The sequence below is a fragment of the Podarcis tiliguerta genome, assembly GCF_965153285.1.
Source record: "Podarcis tiliguerta genome assembly, chromosome: 3".
In the NCBI taxonomy this organism is placed as follows: domain Eukaryota; kingdom Metazoa; phylum Chordata; class Lepidosauria; order Squamata; family Lacertidae; genus Podarcis; species Podarcis tiliguerta.
This window is the reverse complement of record NC_139536.1, coordinates 55,043,494-55,066,447: the sequence shown is the minus strand read 5'-3', so window position 1 is coordinate 55,066,447 and position 22,954 is coordinate 55,043,494. Positions and strand designations below refer to the sequence as shown.

The 22,954-nt window shown below is 41.3% G+C and overlaps 1 protein-coding gene and 1 long non-coding RNA gene across 6 annotated transcripts; one reads left to right on the top strand and one right to left on the bottom strand.

Annotated features, from left to right (window-relative positions):
* Positions 1-1,500: 1,500 nt before the first annotated feature.
* LOC310675063 lies at positions 1,501-9,282 on the top strand. The gene is made up of 4 exons (XR_014509910.1): positions 1,501-2,002; positions 2,094-2,157; positions 3,864-3,938; positions 9,128-9,282. It is a non-coding gene; the product is annotated as an uncharacterized lncRNA (long non-coding RNA).
* On the bottom strand, positions 4,584-22,920 carry RMND1 (required for meiotic nuclear division 1 homolog). Of its 5 annotated transcripts, none has more exons than XM_083435073.1 (13): positions 22,718-22,861; positions 22,058-22,274; positions 20,711-21,222; positions 16,781-16,889; positions 15,205-15,280; positions 14,271-14,310; positions 13,297-13,397; positions 12,392-12,498; positions 11,118-11,182; positions 10,945-11,021; positions 9,289-9,409; positions 7,438-7,554; positions 4,584-6,148 (listed from the first exon to the last, which is right to left on the bottom strand). In XM_083435073.1, exons 3-13 carry the CDS (start codon positions 21,206-21,208, stop codon positions 6,116-6,118), a joined length of 1,344 nt encoding a protein of 447 aa, XP_083291199.1. In that variant the 5' UTR covers positions 21,209-21,222; positions 22,058-22,274; positions 22,718-22,861; the 3' UTR covers positions 4,584-6,115. The 5 variants fall into 5 exon arrangements, with proteins under 5 accessions (XP_083291199.1, XP_083291202.1, XP_083291203.1 ...); XM_083435076.1 differs by having other exon boundaries at positions 20,711-20,784; XM_083435077.1 differs by having other exon boundaries at positions 20,711-20,784; positions 22,185-22,274.
* Between the last annotated feature and the right edge of the window lie 34 nt (positions 22,921-22,954).

Sequence of the window (22,954 nt, the reverse complement as noted above, 5' to 3'; positions counted from 1 at the left end):
AGATCCACAGGGATTCTCAGGATTTTTGCATTGGGCTACCTCAAACTCACCATCACATCACATGTCTGTGGCCACAGCATGAGCACAAAAATGATACATCCACTGTTTAATTCAGAATCCCCCCCCCCTTGTTTTCCTCCTCTAAAAACGGTGTGCGTGTTATGGTCAGGTGCGTGTTATAGAGCGAAAAATACAGTACATCCAGGTGTTTGAAACAAAACATGAAAGTTTGCCTTCATGCACTGATTGTAGACTTTTTTAAAAAGCAGTTTCAAAAGGTCAGTTAACTTGTGCAATTTCCACATTAATGTGAAATAAATTAGCAGGACTTTAGTGTATGAGTTCTGCTTTTAACAATTGGTTAATGAGTTTTGAAATGTGAGACTTTGTATGTGTAAGAGCTGCTTTACATCTAATGTATGGAAATGATAAATATGCTGTGGCATGTGATTGGTTACTGGGTAAAAGCAGTCATAAGACCAAAATATGCCTCACTACTTAAATTAAATGGTATAAAACAATAAAGCTACACATGCAAATTAAGAACAAGACAGAATCTGAGTATTGGTTGTGGTTGTGTGATTAATCTGTATGTTTTATTTGTGGGTTTTTTTGGTGGGAAATTGTGCTTCACACTCATGAAGAAAGGAATCTATATAGCAGTGATCGCGAACCTTTTAGACACCAAGTGCCCAAGTTGCAACCCAAAACCCACTTATTTATCGCAAAGTGCCAACACGGCAATTTAACCTGTATATCTTTTTTTTTTCCTGTGTGTTTCACGTTTCTTCTTTATGACTGTTGTAATAAATAATGCTTCATAAAAGTTATTGCATTACATTCTTCATTAAATTATCTTTCCATTTATATTTAAATTTATGGTATAACTCAGTGCTTTTTTTAGGGTTTAGGGGAACTCTCATTTTGACTCAAGAAAATCGCCACCAGAGGAAAAATACAGTTCAAATTGGGAAAAATAAATACAGTGGTACCTCAGTTTTTGAATAGCTTAGCTCTTGAACTACTGGGAACCTGAACCTGTTCCAGTTTTGGAACTTTTTTTGGAAGCTGAGGAGCCCTGGCTGCCTTCAGTTAGTGCGGGGGCTCTCACATGCAGCTTCCGGGCTGCCTCCACCTTCCCCAACCCCAGGAACTATTCCGCCTGGCTGCCTTTGCAGGGGATCTGATGCAGTGGTGAGGGCTCCTTTAAACTACTCCCTTGAGGGGAGTGCCACCATGAACCCCTCAACGAGCCAGCACCTCCCCAGCTGAGCAGCCCCGATCCAGCTCCTGTTCCCATGCAAGCAGCAACGCTGCCTAGCAGAGCAGTCCAATCCCACTCCTACTTGCCTGCAAGCAGGAGTGGAGGCAGGGATCTCTCAGAAGTGGAGCAGACAGGGCAGGGGCCAACATCCCTTGCCTGCTCGCTTGGCACCCCGGCCCAGCCTTCCCTCAGCACTGGGGGCCGCAGGGCTGCATTCAAAATAAAAGCTGAAACTCCAGAAAATCACAAAGCCAACAAACTTGCAACTCGTGAAAAAGCAGCAACACAACAAATTGAAAAAAGCAAACCATCTGCAAATGAATCAAAATCACAAGAAAACATAAAACAACACTGACCCTAATCCTAACCCTAACCCAGTCCTCTCCTCACTCCTCGCCTACCCCTGTCTCGGAAGCTACAGCACTAGGGCTGCAGGCTTTGGAGCCGTCCTCCCCCACCCCCTGCACGGAAGCTATGGCCCTGCTGGGGCGCACATGCCCACAGAGGGCTCTGAGTGCCCTCTCTGGCATGCATGCCATAGGTTTGCCACCACTGCTATATAGTCTAGCTGATCACTGCCTGTAAGGTTTACTGGAAGCACAGTAGTGAGTGTCGGGTGCCTAATAGGACTTCTTTGGCGATCATTAGGACTTAAGGCTGTAGCAGCTACCCATGGAATTGGACAAAATGCTGTTTTTCAAATATCCCAGCTGGACACAATCCTTACATGCACTGAAGGTTTGTATAACTTCTAATAATCTTACAAATTTTGGATTTATTTTTTAAAATACTTTGGGGATGTTAAATATTAGTGATTTTTTTTTCTTAGTGCCGAGATCAAGTTAGGACTTGGGAGAAACTTTTCTGAAGTATAAAACAGGAATGGGCCTCAGGTGCGTAAGAGATCCATGCCCACTCAGTTTTGTACACCTTGGGCTCAGTTTACACATTGAGGTGTGAGAGCTTGCTGGTAGTTTACAAGCTGTTGGGGATGGGCTCCCTTCTGTCAATTTGCAAGCCCTGAATAGAAGCCCTTTTGGGAACTCTGTTTTCCACAGCTGGAGCAATAGCCTCCATGCTTGGCTAAGGCAAACAGCTGCTTTAGATCTGAACAACTAGTAGTGCTAGGATGATGTGTTAGTGAGACATTGGCAGCACCTCTTCCCACTTATCTCCTGCCCCTTCAGGTAGTGATGAGTTGTGAATGCTGGAATAGAGCCTTTGGTTTTAAACAGGCTGAAAGCATCCTTTCACATGGTTGGTTGCTATGTGAACCAGTTTCTAGAGGGATAACCATACTCTGCAGCAAAAACTAGACTTCCTAGCACCTTTTAAGCCTTAAGTTTACTAGGGACAAGCTATATCACTGGTTCATGCAGCCTAGTGGTGTATTCTGCCTAGCAGCTCTGATTGCAAGATAGGTGTTTCCCTGGCCTGCTAGCTGCGATCCTTTAAATGGAATTAAACCTTCCACTCTGTTTTGGATGGCAAAAATCAAAAAATTATATGGCAAGCAAGAAAACCCTCTTAGGGTATTTTCATTTTGTCTGAAATTATTTCCTTTACAATACTCAGTACAATACAAACCTCTAGGTGCTATAGACACACACAGTTCTCAAATCCTCATCTATTTCAAATTCCTCTTGTCTTTTGCAGTATAGGAAATGAATTTGCTTGTTCTTCAGTACATTGAAATAAAATATGCAGACTCACAAATGGATGTTTTTCCAGAGAGATGCTAGAAAAGAGGAATTGTAGCATATGCACCACCCCTGCCACAGTTACCTCACAGGTTTTCATATTTTGTGTGTGGTTCTGGATCTATAGTTCATCTCCGTATATTTGCCATTAAGTAGCATAATTTTCTCTTCCTGTTACTGGTTAATCCATTGCCCTAGCTGCCAAACTAAAATACATTTAGAAACCTGGGAAGAAATTTCCTCCCTTCACACTTGCCGGAATTAAGGAATTCATGGTTGTTATATGAACACAAACAATACAGTTGTAGACAAAGTTAGTAAAAACACACTTGCTGTAGAAGTCTGGCTTACGGACTTTGTTTAGCTCACTACAGAATGAAAGATGAGCCTGGATCAGGCCAATGGCCCATCTAGTCCAGCATCTCCACAGAGGCAAACCAGATGCCTGCAGGAAGCCCATCAAGGGGGCCTGATCACAAGTAACCCATGTTCTGTAATCAATCTGAAACAAGAATCTCTGTTACTTTAATATGTGAAATAACTATGCTTAATAGTTGCTTTAAAATGCAGTTAGCATTTGATACGTAATTCAGAAAGTAGATTGTGACCATAAAGCACTGTCGACAAGGACACACGTTCTGGCACTTGTAAAATACAAATGTGTAATTAAAACCCCGTTATTCCAATTCAACCCATAAATGATAGAACTGAACCTTTTGATAAATTGTAGTTCAGTGGAGTCTCTGAGCTCTCTTTGAAGTCCCCCCATTTTAAGAACAGTCAAGCGTCCCATCATTAAGCAAGAAAAGGGATTAGATTCAGGATAATTTGAAGAATATCAAAGCTGCTACCCAGGATGTTAAGCCCAAATTTCATCATTCAGCTATGCTTATTTCCAGTTCATGTTGCCTTTCAGAAGTGGTTCAGTAACTTGTTCAACCCACTATGAAGCAGTTCAGATACATTTTGTACAGGTAATCAAATTCTGAGTGCTACATGAAGTGTAAAATGAGAATATTCAAATGTTTAAAACATGTCATTTCCTTGTACTAGTAACACACCCTACAGAAGTTTGTCATTTCACTTGACCAGAAGAAAAACAAGCACACGCTAAGCCTTGTTGGTATGCTGCCAAAAATGGTGCCCTTGTTCTCTCCCTCTCATGTAGCATTTTAGGTACTCTGCATGCAATGAAGCACTATGATGAGTGTTTCCCAGCTCCTTCTTCAAATGTCTGGCTGCCAGTGGTGGTGGTGAGAGAAACTCGTAATAACCTATCAAATCGCAAGTGCACTACAGCAGGGAGATTTTGCCATGTGAATGTTGTTTTTGGTGGGCGTACTGCTGGAGTGGGCCATCCTCAGTCTGCTTTTGTGTGTTCCCTAGAGCGATCTGACTTATTTTCCTCATACTTGTACTTGTTGTGATGAGGAGAGAAAACACTGAGTGAGAAGAGGAAGAAATATATATTACCACAAGCTTTCTTGCACACATGCACACACAAACACATTCACATTCCCCTACCTCCAAAGTAGTATGTGACACTTGGGGGGGGGGATTGCCCCCGCCTGGTGTACTTCAAAATGCATAAAACCACAAAGTTTGATAACTACTGACAGGGGGGGAAAAGATGATGAAATGTTTTATTACTATTAGCTATAATTTGACCACGCACTTCCTTTAGGATCCCAGGGCAACAAATAGATAGGCAGTTAAAATCTTGAAGGGATACAAAACAGTATTAGCAAAACAATTTAAAATACATAATTCACAGTACAGACAAGGAAGAACATGTCATCAGCCGTTTTCACCCTTCCTCAAAGATCCAGATAAACAAATAGGCCTTTAGCTGTCAGTGGAATGATATTTGTGCAGGGAAACTAACTCTTAGGAGAAGATCCATAGGGTGCCACAGTGGAGAAAACCCTATTCCCATGTTTTCATTTTGACAAAGCCTGTTGGTTGGAGATTTCAAGTAGGACTAAGACATCTGTAAATATTTTGATGAAATTTATGCCTACACATTTATTAGTCCCACTTGAAATCTCCCACAAGCAAACTTGATAACTGTTGCTCCTTGGAGAAGTAGGTTAAAGTCAATCTGAACTAGCTAGGTGCTTCTGATTGAAGAGACCGTCATATTTAGTGCATCATCTGGATAGAAATTTTGGGGTCATTCCAAATTTGAATATGGTTTATTTAGATCAGGACAGTGAAATAACTAATCAGAAAGAAACTGTTTGTGCTTGGTGTGGGGAGTTGAGATAAATGCAGGATAACTTACTTTCTGAGTCCTTTTTCCAATTTCCTACAAAATACATTCTCTTTTGTCCATGTCTCTAGAGTTAGAAGAGACAAATGCTCTCTCATCCTCAAAAGAATCTCCTAACTTCCTGGGACAGTTACTGGTTTTTCTGTTTATGGATTCAGTTTCAAGACTGAACCAGTTCATCAGTTTGGGCTCCTACTTCTGGCCCAGGCCAAGAGCCAGTTTATACTTGGCAGTGTAACATGGACATGTTTTTCCTGAGCTGTTCCTACGTATGCTGCGGACGGGGGAAAACATGTTTAAATCTTTCCCTATTTAAAAAACTGCACAAAACAAATTAGCATGTTTGGGAGAAGAGTTCAGCCTATTTTTCTCCCAACACACTTATTTTTCTATGGATAACTTATTCCCCACATACACAGTAGTACAATACTGGAAGCGCTTCCCTCAATTCTGGCAAATGTGTCACAGTTGTGGCAAAATACGCACCACACAGTGAGACATAACCCATATAAAAGCCTTATTTTACATGGCACAGACTACTGCATCATTACATAATTTCCTGCTATATAGCAGATAAAAGTGTGGGTACAGCTTTAGTAAGCCAGTCTTTGGTTGTCTGCTTTCTAAACAAAGGTACAATATCTTAAAGAAGGATCAATATACTCTGAATCATGATTTCTTGGAAACAATCCCCAATTCAAGCTTTGGTCTAACCTTAGTGAATTCAATTGTTTCGTTAGCAGCAAGTGTCCATACATTTATTATAACACTTGCTGAACTTTTCAGAAGTGTGAGGAATAAAGTTGAAGTCCAGCAAACACAAGGCTGTTGGGATTATCTTCACAATCTTCTCAAACTTCTCTTATCATTCACAAGTTATCAGAAAAGAACTCTGCCAAGTTCAAACATGACCTGCAAAAGAAATAGAATTTTATTATATTTTTCCCCAAGTGTTTTCATTGGTAATGAAAGTCAACAGATCCAAACTCTCCCTTACAGTGGTATTTAAAACCACACTTAAAAAAAACACACCCCCTAATGCTAACTAATACAAATAGGGCCCCTTACTCCAGCACAAGCAATCTGTTCAGCAGCTAAAGGCAAAGGGATGGTTAACATTTTCATAAGTGACGGAAGATTCTAATGTTGCTCACTCACCCATATAAGCCTGGTGGCTAGAAAGATTAAGAAACAGTACTATTCATGCAAGCAAAGGCCTCTGTAAGTCAGAGGTAGGCAGGTGGGGAGGGGATAGGATGACAGGATAACAGCCTTCTTTCAGACACTGACTTAAAAGGTGGTCACTGAACAGCTCCTTTCATCAGCAGGTACTACTTGAATTGCTATTCAAAGTCTTCTGGTTTGCTCTCGCACTTGCATCTCAGTGTGTGGAGACTGACTGGGGCTCTGATTTTGTACATAGCAGTTCCTTAACTGGAGAGAACAGTTCCCAGCCATTGCTTGACTTAACTGGTGTAACTGCTGTTGATTGCCCCCAGAAACCAAATGCATTTGTAGTTTGCGAAATAAAAAGTACACAAATTCCAGTAACACAGGAAGGAGGTAATTACAGATCAATATGCATTCTTAACTTAGAAATGCATCATGTGACATAGAAAACAGTGTAGACAATGTAACTTGTGGCTTTCAGGGCATGTAAACTCAGAAAGCCATGAATACGCTTGGCACTTGAACTACATGCAGGTTACATACCATCCCATGATGGAATTTTGTGATTTGAAGACGTCCTAGATGACAAATTTTGATTTCTTCTTCTTACATATAGGTAAAAATTATGCTGGTGCAGCGTGGTGGCCAAGTTGCTTGTTCGAATCTCATTTAATCAAAGTCCCTATTCTCTCAGTTTCAGTTCGGCATTTATGATTTAGGGATAATACTGGCCTACTTTATAGTTCTGTTGCCAGAATCATCAAAATAATGTGTGTGAACCATTTTGAACACTAGAGAGTGCTATATCTACATAAATTCCTAGAGGATATTTACAAACTTCTCCCCAACTTTCCTGCATCATGTTTAATTAAATTGAAATTGTATCAAGACATGATTCAGTGAACTTGCTAACATTATAGAAAGTGATATACTGATTGTACTCAAAAGGAAAGAGCTCAATACATGTTTGTTTCAACAAAGCTGTTAAGTTCATACTAACACTGCACAGCAGCACATTGTTGCAGACTTACCTCTATGGTGATGAGTATCACTATCATCCACTCTAAACGCAAAGCATGTTTTTCACTCAAATGATTTCTCATCAAATCTGTCAGCTCTGTGCAGTGCTGGAGCTTTTCATTCACCACCTGCAATAGAGGAACTGATACTTCAGAAATCCTTGGGTAAACAACTTGTTCAAGGTATTCTCACCTAAACAACTTATCCACTGAATGGGGCTTAATGAACATACTGAAGTTTGATGAACTATATCAGAACTGATGTTTCTATCAATGAATGCAGCAGAGCACCCAACACCATAAAGTTAGCATTAGGAGTTTTGACAACTCAGTGTTAGCAGATTTATTGAACTGTCATTTACAAATATAGACCACAATGACTACATCAGCCGGAACTTTGTTCATTAATAGTTACTAAAATTGAACAGTTTCTAAAGTTTTGGGTTTAAGTAATGGAAGATGAAGGCAAAATCCAACTCAATCCAGTGCAAAGCGTCAACTTGTAAAGGATTCCCATAGACTTAACTGAACTATAATTTCTCCCCTACATGCATGTGTGCATACGCATGGGATAGCTTCAAACCATGAAGAATGAATTAGAAATGACTACATTCCTCTCATATCTCCATCAAACACTCCTGTCTGTTCAATCAAGTGACAATCAAGCTGGACTGCCCTAACTGCAACATATTTTCAAAATAATGTCCCTTTCAAATGCATTTTAGCAAAAAGAGTGCAATTTTGGACTCTTATCACCTGGAGGGCAAAAATCAGCACTTCCTCAAGACCTTGTTTACATAATACAGCTCCTAGTTCTTACCAATGGAGACCCTTTTTCAAACCAAGTACCAGCCACATAGGAATCAGAGAAACTCACTAATGTAAGACTTGTACAGGCCTGCCAGAGTTTTCACAGGCAGCTATGGAACCACACCTATCAGCAGGAACAGCAGTTAATAGATTGTCAAAAGATTCATTGTGATAAGCAGATTAATATCCTTTAGGAGAGAAAACCTGGCTTCGTGGGAATCAGGTTACAGACGCCGCTAATCCAGAAATAGTACCTCGGGTTAAGAACTTTGCTTCAGGATGAGAACAGAAATCGTGCAGTGGCGGCAGGAGACCCATTAGCTAAAGTGGCACCTCAGGTTAAGAACAGTTCTTAACCCAAGGTACCACTATAATGCGGGATGAGCTTGCTATATGAGAAAACTATACTGTAATTAACAAAATTAAATACAATACCAGCAAGCCAGCTCTGAGTAGGAATGGAAAAAACTGGACATATTACCCAAGAGAGAGAGAGAATAAGATTTCCAAATATTTCACCTTGCTAAGAAAGCAAACAGAATACCAGTTTACTACTGGGATTGGGTTTTTTTGTTTGTTTAAAATTAATGGCATGAAGCCCCAAACCACGTAATGTTCTGCATGTGCACTGCCCCATGGAAGCCCTTTGCTCCTAGAAAAGATGCTCCCAAAATTTGGTGGACCCTCTGGAATGGCCTGTAAAGAGGGTAGTATACGCCCTGTGAAGTGGGAAGAATCAACAATCCCCCAGCCAATACTAGGCAGAAGTATCTTCTAACTACACATGGGTCACTTTGAGTCCATGCCCATATTCTTGCTCATCAACAATGAAATACTTGTACACATCAAGTGCCGTTATTTACTTAATTTTATGTCCTGTCTTTCCTCCAAGAAGCCCAAGGTGACACACACGACCAAGATGACCAAGAAAACAGAAGAAGAAAATGGAGAAGGATGAAAAGTTTAAGACTTCTTTGAGGTGAACCAATCTGTGAACAATTGGCAAAAACTGAAGTTTTCGCTGAGGCAGGAAAGCTGGAATTGTGTGCCTACCTTAACTCTGCGATTAATGCTGAGAAACTGGCAAGTTTTATCATATAACTGTTCAAGATGCTCTCTATCCCAATAGAAATCTGGAGTCATCAGCAGGTCGGAACTCAGATTTATGCGGTGCCTGAGGAAAGGTAGGTAAATACATAGATTCAGAGCAATTATGGGTGGTTCTTCCCTCCTAATCTGAGTTAATAATTATACCTAGGTGGTTCAGATGTAATGCCAAACCATGGTTTGACACAAAATGAATAAGCACTGGAAAACTCTCAGGCTTACACAATCCATTTTTCTATCACATGCTACAGCTGCTTCACTTGCTTGAAGAAAAATAATAATTTTCCAGTACCAACAAAATGGCAACCTATGGTGTGCCTCACACCAGGAAAATATGATTTTATCACAGTGAAAAAGGGGTATTTCAGGCTACTTTTTGTGCCAAACCATGAAGGCTCTATGAAGGCTATACTGGTCACTCAAAACAAAGTGATGATTTTCGTATTCCCTTATGGGCTTCTTTGAGAGGAAGTAAAAAGTAAATATTCATTACTTTAAAAAGGTACAAATTTAAGTAAGAAATTGGGTGGAATTCACCTAATGAATCCTGTCAGTGGAAGTCCTGCAGAAGGGGTTCCACAACAGGGCTCCCCCCCCCACATGCCCCCCCCATTGGCGCAGGAGAAGCTTCAGAACAGCACATGGAAATTGTTCTGTCTGGCACACTGATACACTTGCGCAGATGGAACTTTTGGAATAGCAGGACATTGAATTCCACCCATTATTTTTGAACAAACAACTATGCTACTGAACCGCTTTTTTCCCTTGACTACACTATCCTACCAATAAGATCTGGAAACAATCCTGCTCTCTGGTTAAGACCTGTTCCTGCAGCAGGACTTCTCATGATTAGTACTTCTCAGTGGTACTTCTAAATTCTTATGATTAAAGGATTTAGGGCTTATCTCCCATCTCTAAACAAAAAGAGATTCCCTGCTCTCAGCAGCTGATCTAAGCTTTATTTACCATTACCCTTCACAAATCATACCGGTCTATTACAGACAATCCCAGAAACAGGATTTGGGGAAAATACAGACCTTGTCAAGGTTTTAACGACACACTTGCTTATGCTCTTATCACATATGAAGGCTTAAATGCAGCTGCACCGTACACTGTAGCTCTTAAAAACTGTTACAATAAATCCATAATGTTATTCAATAAGTTTTCCATTCAACTGAAGATTCTAGTTTCATGTTTAATAAACACCAGTTAACAGGGTACGTATTTCCAAGTGTTTAGATAATATGGTGCTAACTGGGGTGTGTAGGAAGAGACATGACTGCATTGTGCTCTTCCACTGTATTTAACATTTTTGTTTCTAATCCTTGGTGCCCTAAATCGCTTGACTTTGGGTGTGAGCTTAGGATATCTTTAAAAAGATGATGCTAGATTTCTATAGGAAGTTTTGCTTCTTAAAAGGGAACCAATAACTGTGTTGGTAGTGAAGGCAGGGGGTAGAAAACGAAGGTCGCTGGATGTAAAAGATCAAAATATATTGTAAATGTCTTCAGGATGCCTTGTGGGAAGCTATTTATAATTGAAATAAATAACAACGAAGTGTCCTGGGAATTAAGTTAAGTTTCCTTGTTTTAATGAAGATACCTCAACGCAAATAATTCCCCAATTTTCTGCATCACATCAGCATGAGAGAGCTTCACCTTCCTTCTTGACTTTAGTATCTGTTAAAAAGAGAGTAGCGAGACATTAAGAGCGAATATATGTTGCAAATAGCTCAATTTAATAATAGTACGTAAGACCAATGAAGTAGTGAATACCTCAGGTATTGACTGGATAGATTCTACAAAATTATCCAATGACGATTCCCAAATTGCCAGCTTCACTACATTAGGGAAAAGTACAAGAGATTTATTATTCACGTTCACTACCCTTTAATGTTTTCACAAAACCAAGTCCCTACTTTCAATTACAGTATTTTTTCGACTTTAAGACACCCCCAAGTATAAGGACCCCCCCCATTTTTGGGGACTCAATTTTAGGAAAACAAGGGGAGATGGCCCAAAGTTGTTGAGCCTCTCCCCCTACACAGCTGCAGGCAGGAAACACTCCCTGCATCGTTTCCCACCTGCAGCGACATCAGGGGAAGTTGCACTCTCACCAGTCATCCGGTTGACGGGAGTGCAACCTCCCCCAATGCCGCCGCACACGGGAAATGACCCAGGGAGCACCCACCATGTGCAGCAGCATCGGGGAAGTTGCACTCCCGCCAATGAGCTGGCTGGCTGCATGCAGCTTCTCTCCCCCCCCCCCCGCAGATGCGGGCAGGAATCACCCCCCAGATCGCTCGCTGCGGCATCGGGGGAAGCCACGCTCCTGCCGACTGGCTGGCTGGTAGCACCTGCTCCCCCCCCCCCCATATGCCACTATCCGTGTATTGGATGACCCCAATTTTTTAACATGATTTTTGAGTCAAAAAAACTCGTCCAATACATGGAAAAATATGGTATATGATGTCTTCGCAAGGAACCTAAAAAATGCATGCTTGAGGGCCAAAACAGATGTCAGGTGGGAGACGTGCAATCAGACTTCCCAGTTGTTAGGAATTAAAAACAAACTTTAAAACAGCAATGGAGTAGGGATGTCCAGGTTTTATTCTAGAAGTGACAGCAGGTAACAGGTGCTAAACTCCCAATCTAAATCCTCCCCACCACAAATTATTAGCCTTAGGCTACTTCCTGCAAAGCTGAATTGCTTTAAGTGGCACTGAACTCCAAAAGTAACTCAAGAAATTGCTTATCATTTGAATTTGATATCAAGAAGGAATTGTCCAAAACAGACATAGCGACACACATTTTAAGAATACTTTATCAGTGTACCTCTGTAATGATCTCTGAAGTTCAGTTCAAGTTCTTTGCATCATGCCGAAGTAATACTACTATACATAACTTATCTCTGGTGCACATTCCCAAGCTATCCTCATACACACATTTTAGGTAACACTTTGGGGGAAAGTTTTTCGCAGCACATGCTACACATCCCAAATTCTGATGCAAAATGCTGCTTAGAAAGCCTGGTGCAATATATCACTTACCAGAAAGGCAAAGAGCATTTGAAAAAGCAAACTTCTCTAGAGTAATTTCATCAGGATCTAGTTCCGAATTTATCAGGATTTCTCCTCTATGAAGCTTTGACTGTGCTCTGTAAAGAGCAAGAGGAATACTTTAATTGACCACATGCACCAAAACAGAATATGCCTAGTATGAATCCATGACACATAGGAACTAGCCATACTATACTTTAAAAACAAATCAGAGCACCTAAGAACATGCTTAGTTCCCGTCACAGATAATGGAAGTAAACTTCACACTTGTTGAGCTTCTTTTTCAACTCTATTTGTCAAACAAGAAAAGCTCTTCACCTGAACAGGGAGTTTCAAAAGCTGCTTAGCAAGTTATTTGGGAATTTTTTTTTTAAAGGGCCAAGTATATATGCTGGCCGACTGAGGCGACAGAACTCTCAGTGGCCATTGCAATTCCTTTCTGAGGTCAGTTGTATCCACCATTACCTTCTCTTAAGTTAGTGCAGGTGATTCTCAAGGTTAATTTATCTTGGAATGAGTGTCAGTTGGTGCAGACTGAAGATACTGGTTGGATGTGTGCAATCGCTTGCTGATCCATGTCCCTTGTGGCTTAGAAAGGGACGAATGAAGTTATTAATACAGTACCTCATTACGAGAGGCAGTGGTCCCCAGTTCCCTAAAGGTTTTTATTATTATTTAAATAAGAATATTTTTGTGCTCCCTGTCTCAAAGATGGCAATGGCAATACTTTCTTACTTTGCAAAGGAATTGCAAATGCAGCTTTATTACAAAGATTATGGGAGGTCTAAACAAGCTGGCAGAGTAGCGTAAATATTTAGCAATGTTTTCAGGAAACAAATATATGCAAGAAGCTACATTGCACAGAAACTAGCACTTGATGACATACAAACACTTACTCTCCTAATCTGTAATTCATCTCTTCATTTTCCCAGTGAACAAGCGCAACTTCATATGGCTGAATTTCATGCCTTTCCAGCATTTGCATGATACTCTTCATCTAGAAAAGATCCTGCATATTAGAATTGCTGACAAATGCTAGGAGGTCATCATATAAACCTGCAGGCTAACAGTCCTGGTGCCTTCAGCCAGTTTTGAAATACCATGGAGAGGGAGGGTGGAACTGCACATCACAAGGAAAACAACTCCAGCTTTTCCTTACAATGCAAATACAAGGGCAGAGAGAGGCATACTTACAAAGGGAGAATTGACCTAGGAGAGGAAATGCTTCACACTTCTCATCTCTCAATCCCTCCCCCCAAAAATGGTCTCAGGCAGTTTTTGTTTTTTTCTTAATCTGGGCTCTGAAACTGGAAGCAAGCCCATTAGAGGAATAAACCTTAAAAAGAGGAGGGTGTGTGAAGGAAGGCTAAAATGGTAGGTGTGAGAGGGCTTAAGCATCCCTGCCTCCTACTACTTTCCCCCCTACAAGCAACCTCTGACACCACAACTTTGCTAGGCGCAGATGTGGGACTCTGTGTTTGCAAAGGCAAAAGGTAACTCCTCTCAGAGTCTGGCTCTACTTTGCACATGGCCACGACCCATAATATCTTCTGTCTCATCTCATCGATTTCCTACAATTTTCTACACGGACAACATTGTCTTTATTCTCAAATAACAACTTGCAGAAATACATCATTGTGAATAACTTAGTTTTTTAAAAAAACTAAAAGCATCAAAAGACATGGGACAAAAACTCCCACTGCCCTTCATATACAATTTTTTAAAAAACTGAAAAATTAAGACTGTAAAATGTAAAAAGATACATTAATAGCATTTGCTAAATCTACACTTAAATCTAGCCAAACCATTTTATTTTATGGAACTGGAAAGACCAATGGAGTTTACCTCATAAAATTTGGCTTCCACTTACTGTTTTTTCTTCAACATTCCAGAACACAACAGATCCTTCCCTGTATGAACAGAATTTCAAGGTGGTGTTAGCAGCACAGATTATGTTTCATGCTTACATGTGTATTTCTTGGCAAGAATAAATACTCTAGTCTAGATAAGGATGGAGAATTTAGTTTGTTCCACTTTAAGTGAACTGACATAATTCACACCGAAATTAATACACAATCAAAACAAAATTATACTTTAAGATTTTAGTGGCAATACTTGACCCAGAAACATACAGATCCATACACTGAGGTCGAAAATACATATTTAAATAATATTTTGTGATTAAAAAATAAGTACATAAGTACAATTTTTAATGGACTTTTAAAAAACCCAGAATAAGGCAGAAACAGCATGGAATCAATTTATGACTGTACTGATGTGAAACTGACGCAGACTGAAAATAGACTGTTAAACATACAGTCCTCAACTCATCCAAAATTTTAAATCTTAAGTTATCTGGCTTCGTGTGATCAATTAACCAATTACTATGGTGGTGGTGTGTTTATGAGGGTTCAGAAAATATTAAATAGCTTTAAAAAAACTTTTAAATGGCTGAAATTATTTATTCTCAAAAAAATATAAAGAGTGCAGAGGCTGGCCATCACAGAGTACAATTCTATACATATCTAGAAAGGCATGAAATTGCAATTGTCAGTCCTTGCCCCTGTACTCATTGGGAATTACTCTGGAGTTTGTGTATAGCTGATGGCCTTAGGGAAGCGCTGCCACCCCAGCCTCCTTCATTACAGCAAAGAGGGAGGGGGAAAGATCCGTAGTTGCTTGGGGGTTAAGGCCTTTTGAAGCCAAGTCCCAGAGTTGCTATCAAGCTAAGTAATAAAACCTATCATTTTGTGTTACAATAATTTTTTTAGTTCACATGCACTTTACTGCTGGGCATTGTTTACCTGAAGAAAAAAATTATTCCAGGATCATATTCTTTCGCTGAGCTTTCTGTACCAATCACCAAAACGTTTGCTGCATCTTGTTTAAAAGAAAGCAGATTTGGAATCATATTCTGAGACACAGAAACAGCGTTTAAAACCCTGTAAAACATTTACCCTACAACCCGACATATAATTATCTGGGCTAAACCCCACTGAGAACTGTGGTGATTACAGCTAAGTAAAACTACTGGGTTGCATTGCATGTGTCCATTTAATATACAGTCATACCTCGGGTTGAAGTAGCTTTGGGATAAGTATTTTCGGGTTGCGTGCTGCGGTCAAAATGATGTCACGCGCATGCGCAGAAGCAGCAAATCGCGACCCGCGCGCACACAGGCTGCATTCGCTTCTGGATGCAAACGGGGCTCTAGAACGGATCCCATTCGCATCTAGAGGTACCACTGTAGTCCTATTTCAGAACCTTTGAAATGTTAAAGGTACCACTTGCTGATGTGGGGAGAGAGAGATTTGGCCTACTTGAGTCCATAATAGTTCCTAGTACAGTGGTACCTCGGGTTAAGAACTTAATTCGTTCTGGAGGTCTGTTCTTAACCTGAAACTGTTCTTAACCTGAAGCACCACTTTAGCTAATGGGGCCTCCCACCGTCGCTGCGTGATTTCTGTTCTCATCCTGAAGCAAAGTTCTTAACCCGAGGTACTATTTCTGGGTTAGCGGAGTCTGTAACCTGAAGCGTCTGCAACCCGAGGTACCACTGTATACTGAAAACAGAATTAGGGGTTTGAAGTACTCATACAGCTCCACACCTAAGCCTCAAGCCCTTTAGCACTATATAGCACAGCAGAGGAAGTTTGCAGTACAGCGCTTCCAAAAGCATTACAGAATTCATGCTCTAGGATGGCTGGTGATGCGAATAGGAGTACTTCTATTGCATGCAGAATACACATGGAAACTTTTTCTTTTCACTTGTACATGTGTACAAGTGCTATTTTCAGATTAAAGATCTACAGGCATTGATGAAAAGAAATGCTGTCAACATCTGCAAATAAAAGTATGTTCAACAGTGGTATTGTTTTACCCTCTGATCTAGAGTGACAATTTATGTTCAATTTAAGAACAAATAAGCCGTTATACAAGGCCCTTCCTCAGTTTACACATGTAATAAATAATATCTCCGAATTACTTTACAGTGCTTGCCTACCAAATTGCTCTTATGAATTTAAACAGCTCAGGAAAAATATCAGAAAATATACAAGAAAGTGGAGAGAATTACTACAAAGAACAGATCATAGGAAAATGTTTTGCCAATGTGCTTCTAAGTATTTAAAGTGTTTGTCTCAATTCATAGCATTAGAAAGATTAAATAGGTATGTTTTTGGTGCAGTAGCAGCTAAGCCACATTACAGCATGCAATGGAGCATGTTTCAAGATGCATTTCTGTTCAGAAAGTTTTGAAAGAGAATTTTACAAGGTGATAATCATTATTCCACAGTTGATATAAACACTGCAGTTTTATTACTAAGAGGAACTGTGTTCCATGCATTCAACAGAAGAGGGGCAAACTGTTCAGAGGTCTACCTCTAGGTAATGTTGTTATTTCAACATAGCCATATGACGTCAGATCATGGCATAGGGTACCAAGATTATATTCTTCTGCTGTTGCAAAGGCTGTGCACTGCATCAGATCCTGTGCCAAAGGAACAAAGTTTAGTTTAAGAAAACAATCAAGTGATATATTTAGAGGACATTTATTTGGCTTATTCACCAGCACTGTGATACACTCGACTGTTCTATGACCCCTGGTATCAAAATGCAAATGTCACACAAATACTAGGAGAGCTATCCTAGGATTTTTGCTAATAGGTAAAATCACTGTGCTTCACAAATCCTATAATTAAGTTTCAAACTGCAAGCCTTTCATGAATACCATGGTATAAGATTCCATGTGTAAGATCTTGCAATAGGCTTATTTATTCATTTTGCCTGTTGAACAAGACCCAGAGCGGCCCTTTGGAAGCATCCGGGAGTTTGCAGGGTGTAGAGAGATGCAAAAGACTCAAATGCAATATGGCTATGATCCTATACAAACTTAGTTGGGTGCAAGACCAACAGATTTTGTAGGATTCAATTCCAAATAAATAAAACCAGGCTGCAAGTGAATTACTTGAGTAAATTACTGCCCAAATGTTTTATCCCCTTCTTTCTCTCCCCTTAAAAAGGCAGCATTATAAAGATTACTCTCATTTTCTGTAACTGGAATAAAGTATTTTTTGGTTAACTTCAGCACTTCATATAATCTAAAAAAAAGGGTTACTGACAAGTATTTTGTTATCTGGTGTGTGTCAAGATTAACACTTGCCCTCACAAAAAATCCAACATTAACATCCAGCAGGTGGTGCTCTGCATCAAAGAAAGAGACAATTTAGTAACTCCAAATGTTTTTATGTACCATAGTCTGAGTCAGTGCAATCTCTGGCACAAGGTTTTTCCATGTGGCAGCTTTCACTGAAGTAACCTACCCTTTCACCATGTCTGACACTTTGCCCTTAATTTTTGAGATGGAAAAAACCACAGCAACAGAAAAAGGTGTCTGCAAAACATTTATTTGTGTGTACGGTAATTACAACCCCCCAAACGTTTTGGGTGTTTAAAACATCAGTGTTTTCAGAAACCAACCTGCATTTCAGTGACATGGAAACTTAAGAGCATACTCCACACAGCACAATATGTGCGTGCATACACACACACACACACGTACACACAAACGCTTGTCGCAATGTAACTTGACCAGGAGCAGCACGTGGGAGATTGCATCACGAGTTACACAGAAATTTCACCGTATATAACAATTATGAAAAAAACGATGCTCTTTGGGGGAGGGAGCAAAAAAAGAACCTACCTAAGGCCAGTGCTTTTTTTCCTGGGGGTACGCATACCCCAACGCATTTTGTAAATCTTTGTACTTTTGTCCATTTACTGTATTTATTTTGAACTATAAAATGGTGATTTTCTTGAGTCAAAATGAGAGTAGCCCTAAACATTTATTATGAAAAAAAGTACTGCCTAGGGCCAAAGAAAAAGTTGGCAAGCTCTGGGGGAAACATTTTTATAAAAAGATGCTTGATTTGGAAGGAATGGTGGTTTTCTTTTATTTCTGGATGGGGTGTCTGTATTTTTCAGTTCCTGTATTGAGGATACTTGCAAGGGAGGCGGGGGCAGGTAGTGTAGCTTCTAAATAGGAAAGTACAGTGACTCCAGCCTGGGAGGAAGCCTTCTGTCTGATGAAAGCCCTTCTCTTTCTTTGAGGCAGGAGAGGTTTGGTGGGAAGATAAAAGCATTCTTGCCTGTGCTCAGAGTCACTTTTTGCACATTTCAGCTGACTAGTAAAAAATATTGTCAGGTATCAATTCCAACTACAATTCTCATACCTACTTCACAATGTGGTTCACTGCAGATGTTTAAAAAAAGGAATGGTTTAGACCAGGGGTCAGTTAGGTTTATCTTGCCTGGGCCTGTTCAGTCGCACGGAGATCCCTCCGTGAGCCAGATCGCGTGCATGCAATTTTCGGCCTCTGCGTCTGCGCAGACACGATTTTCAGCGCTGTGGAAGCAAGTCCCTGTGCCATGCTGCACCAGCTTAGCGCAGTGCATGAGCAGGCAGCTCGGTTTGGGGACGGCTCGTGGGCCAGTCAAATGACCTCTGTGGGCTACTTCCGGCCTATGGGCCTTAGGTTGCTGACCCCTGGTTTAGACTGAGCCTAGAAAAGTAACCATAGTTTATCGTTAGTCTATATTGATACCATCTGCGACCCAGAAGGGTTTTCAGAGCTGTGCTCTACAGTGCAGCAGTGGCTAAACTGCTTTGGCCCAAGAGACGGTCAACCACCCCTCTAAGGGTTATATGCCAGTGGCGTGCATAGCTGACATATTCACATTTGTATACACACACTCTATACACACCCCTCACCACAGACACACATACACAACGCACATATATACTTTCACTAGACATGATGGTCTCTTGTCTCTCTCTCTGAAATATATGCATTCATACACTCTCACATATAAACACATGCACACACAGGTGCAGCCACATAACCAACATTTCCATGTCTGTCCACTCCAGGTGGCTGAAAACACTGCCTTTTACAGTGGTGCCTCGCAAGACGAAAAGAATCCGTTCCGCGAGTCTTTTCGTCTTGCGGTTTTTTCGTCTTGCAAAGCAAGCCCATTAGCGGATTAGCGCGATTAGTGCTATTGGCAGTTTAAGGGCTATTAACGGCTTTTTAAGGCTTAAGGGATTAGCGGTTTAGCTGCTAAAAGGCTATTAGCAGCTTAGCGCTTCAGAAAAAGGGGCTGGGGAGCAAAAAAAAAACTCAAAAATTTTCGTCATTTTCGTCTTGCGAAGCAAGCCCATAGGGAAATTCGTCTTGTGAAGCGCCTCTGAAAATGGAAAACCCTTTCATCTTGCGGGTTTTCCGTCTTGCAAGGCATTCGTCTTGCGGGGCACCACGGTACTTGGCAGAGTAAGCAGCTGTATTTCTCTCCATCCCACTTCAGCGCTGGAATGAAGGTAGGTAGAAATGCTGCCTTCTACTCTTAAAGAGCAGGCAGGGGGTATTTCTGATGTTAGAAGAGCCTTCTGCCTGCTCTTTATTTCTAGAGAGCAGCAAGCCCACTTTACCCATAGATTTCAGAGGGGCTCTTTGTAGCTGCCAGTCAGCCAATCAGTATTTACAGCAAGCCTCTTTGAAGACACGCTCCAAGGAGCAATCAGCTGCTTGGTGCTGAAAGTACATCTTCAAAGGAGGTTGCCAAATCCACCAATCAGTTGATTGGCAGATACAGCTACCTCCTTTCAGATTTAACAGGTACCAATCACCTGATGTCATTATGAGTGGGTGCTCCTTCCCACCTGTCCAAGATGGCCTGCAGGGATTGAGGGAATTAGGAATCCAAATCACCATCCAGATTCAATTCCCTATCCCTGAAGCAGTTGCTTGCTGAGTATATTTAAATGCCACATCTATTCAAATACTGGTTTTCTTTTCACAATTTAAGCAGGTTCATTTTTGTTCTATCTAGGGTTTTTATCATGCATTTTAAGTGAATATTATTTTTAATTCACAGAGGGTCTTAAACTGTGCCTAGCAAGCCCCCTCACACCAAAACTGATGCAACATATCTTCAACAGCACTCAAATGCCACCACTAAGGCAGGAATGAAAATAGAAGTAACATGACAAGAGCCATAGGGACTTCATTAAAAAGAAAAGAAAACCTCATCTTTGTGCATGAATGCTCTTCCTTAGATTGCAGTCATCGACACAGCCAAAGTTGAGGAACTGGGTCAAGAAAGAGTTCATGCTTTCATGTGCTGGCCTACCCTGTACTGTTAGGAAGACAGGAGTTTTCTCATTCCTGCATAATACTTGTTATGAAACATTATTCTGGTCTTCATAACCCTTCCGTGTTATAAGTACTACACTTCAAAGTTTTAATACTTTACCTCAGTTTCAGACGGTAGTGGCAGATTAGCTCTAGACGGCTGCTTGGTCCTCGATGCTTTTGGTAGCCTTTTAGCTGGCAAAATATGTTGATTTGGCATAATTTTACTACTTGATAAAACTGAATAATGTCTATTTGGTATATCTGTAAATTTTCTCAAACACTTTGCATTGTGCTTGAAACTTGTGTTTTTAAGAGCACAAAATTGTTCCCTGTGTGGAGGACAAACATGCATACTCAAATAATTCACAGTCTTTGCTGCAGTAGGAACGTTAGCTTGTGGTCTCTGCCATTCCTTGGCTTGCACACAAAGCCTGCTTAAGCAAGATGTTGTTGCCTCTGGAATGCACATACTGATGGATCTACATGCTAATAAAGAATTGCTTGACACCCCTTGAAGATTGTTGCTTGATGCTGAAAGCCCATATTTATGCAAGTGTTGGCAGTTGCTTGTTTTGTGTGAAGATCTAGCCAGGAATCTCAGTAGTTTACTTGCCATCTTTTCACTGTGTCCTGAATGAGAGAGTTATAGTGCATCAATTTTCTGACGAGCAATATTTATCATTTTATAAAAACAGTTCTGAACTACAGCAAGTCAATCACATCAATATTAGGGCTCGTTCTGCATTCATAGGCTCAGGTTCAAGTGAAGCAAGCAAGGAAGACTGCAGCAGTACGTTTACTTTACCCACCACAGCAACATAATGGCCAAACACGGGGTCAGATCAGAATATTCTTATCAAAATATCTGTTCTCAAACATATTAAAATTTGGTTAATGGCAAACAGGGAGATGCCTCTTTCTTCCTTGTAGCATAACTTTAACCAGCCAAAGGTAAATAATGCAGTCTATACTCTACAGAATCTGTGAGTCAGCCAATGACTAAGACAGTGATAGTTCAGTTTCACCAACTGAGAAGCAGGATAGGCTAATAAATTAGACCACATCATACACTGAAACACATTGAATAGCATGGTACTCTGACTGAATAAGGTCACAATGTATTCCTTAGACCCTAGGTTCTTAGATTGTGGTGTGGCATAGGGCACCTAAAAGAAAATTATTTGGGGATGGCCCTACAGTAGCTGGGGTCCACTAGTGAAGGTTTGGCATTTCAGTCACCTCTGCCTTCAAGTAGATGGCACAACTTTGCTGTGAGGTGTGAGGAGATGAAATTATAGTGACAGAAGCTCATATGATACTTTCCACTTCTTCTCATCCCTGCAGGTGAGACTTGGAACTGTTCAATGTACTTGGCTCTGCTCAAAGTACAGATGGAGGAGCTACTGCCATATTACCTAGCTTCAGGCCACATAAACACAGCTTTGTGAAAGAACTAGGCACTTGCCTGCATAAAGATTGTCAGCGCTGAGCTGGGTGGAATGGAATTACGGTAACTGAGAAGAAGAACCCAGTTCCAAAGAGCTTGAGAAGTGCTGCCTTAATGGTCTATCTTGCATTTGACTGTCACTCACATGATCGTTCCCCCTACAACTGCCGGATATCTCAACACAGGTCCAATCTTTCCTTCACTGCAGAATTTTCTCCCTCAGGCCAGGCCATTCCTGCACCAATCATATTAGTATTATTTGGATGAGAAAAAGCTACAGGAACTACAGGAAACATGGCAAATGACCAGGATCATGGGAGCCGTAGGGCCTCAGTATCTTCCTAGCACTGCGCTGAAACCCTCCCTTACAGCGCCCAGGTGACAGGTGAAATTAAAGGTGAAACCCACACCGCTTTCCGCATTCATGCTATACGAGCGCTGCCTCCATCCCTCCCACTAACAAGACCGGAAGGTTGCGGGGAAGGACTCCGCTGGGAACCATACTGCGAGCGCAAGAGGCGACCCGCCGCAGGGGACGATCACAGTATTAGGGCGTTTTAAGCGGGTGCGGGAGGAATGACCCCCCCCCCTCCGCTCGCACTCTGCCCCATGCGCGCTCCCCAAACACCATCCAATCAGAGGAAGACCCAGTTCCACGCGCAGGAGCCTTTTACCAACCTGGCGCCGAAGCACGAGGTGGGAGGAGGACCCGCTCTCTCCACAGAGGGCCGGCGGAGCCACAGAGTCAGCCCCGCCCCCTCCGTCTGTGCGGTTGACGCGCGACGTCATATTCCCCGCCCCAGAGCGCCGATGAAGGTCGCCGCCTCCTCCTGAGGAGGCGATTACCCCCAAGGCCTCGCGTTTCGTTTGGCGCCCGCCCTCCTTTACCGAAGGGGCTGGTTTGCTGCAGCGCCC

Coding starts and splice junctions, on each gene's coding strand:
- RMND1 (XM_083435075.1), bottom strand. CDS start 21,208: ATGGCAAGTAAACTACTGAGATTCCTGGCTAGATCTTCACACAAAACA. Junction 15,281..16,780: donor AATAACAACATTACCTAGAG/GTAGACCTCTGA, acceptor CTTTTAAACAAG/ATGCAGCAAACGTTTTGGTG. Junction 12,499..13,296: donor ATGAATTACAGATTAGGAGA/GTAAGTGTTTGT, acceptor TGCTCTTTACAG/AGCACAGTCAAAGCTTCATA.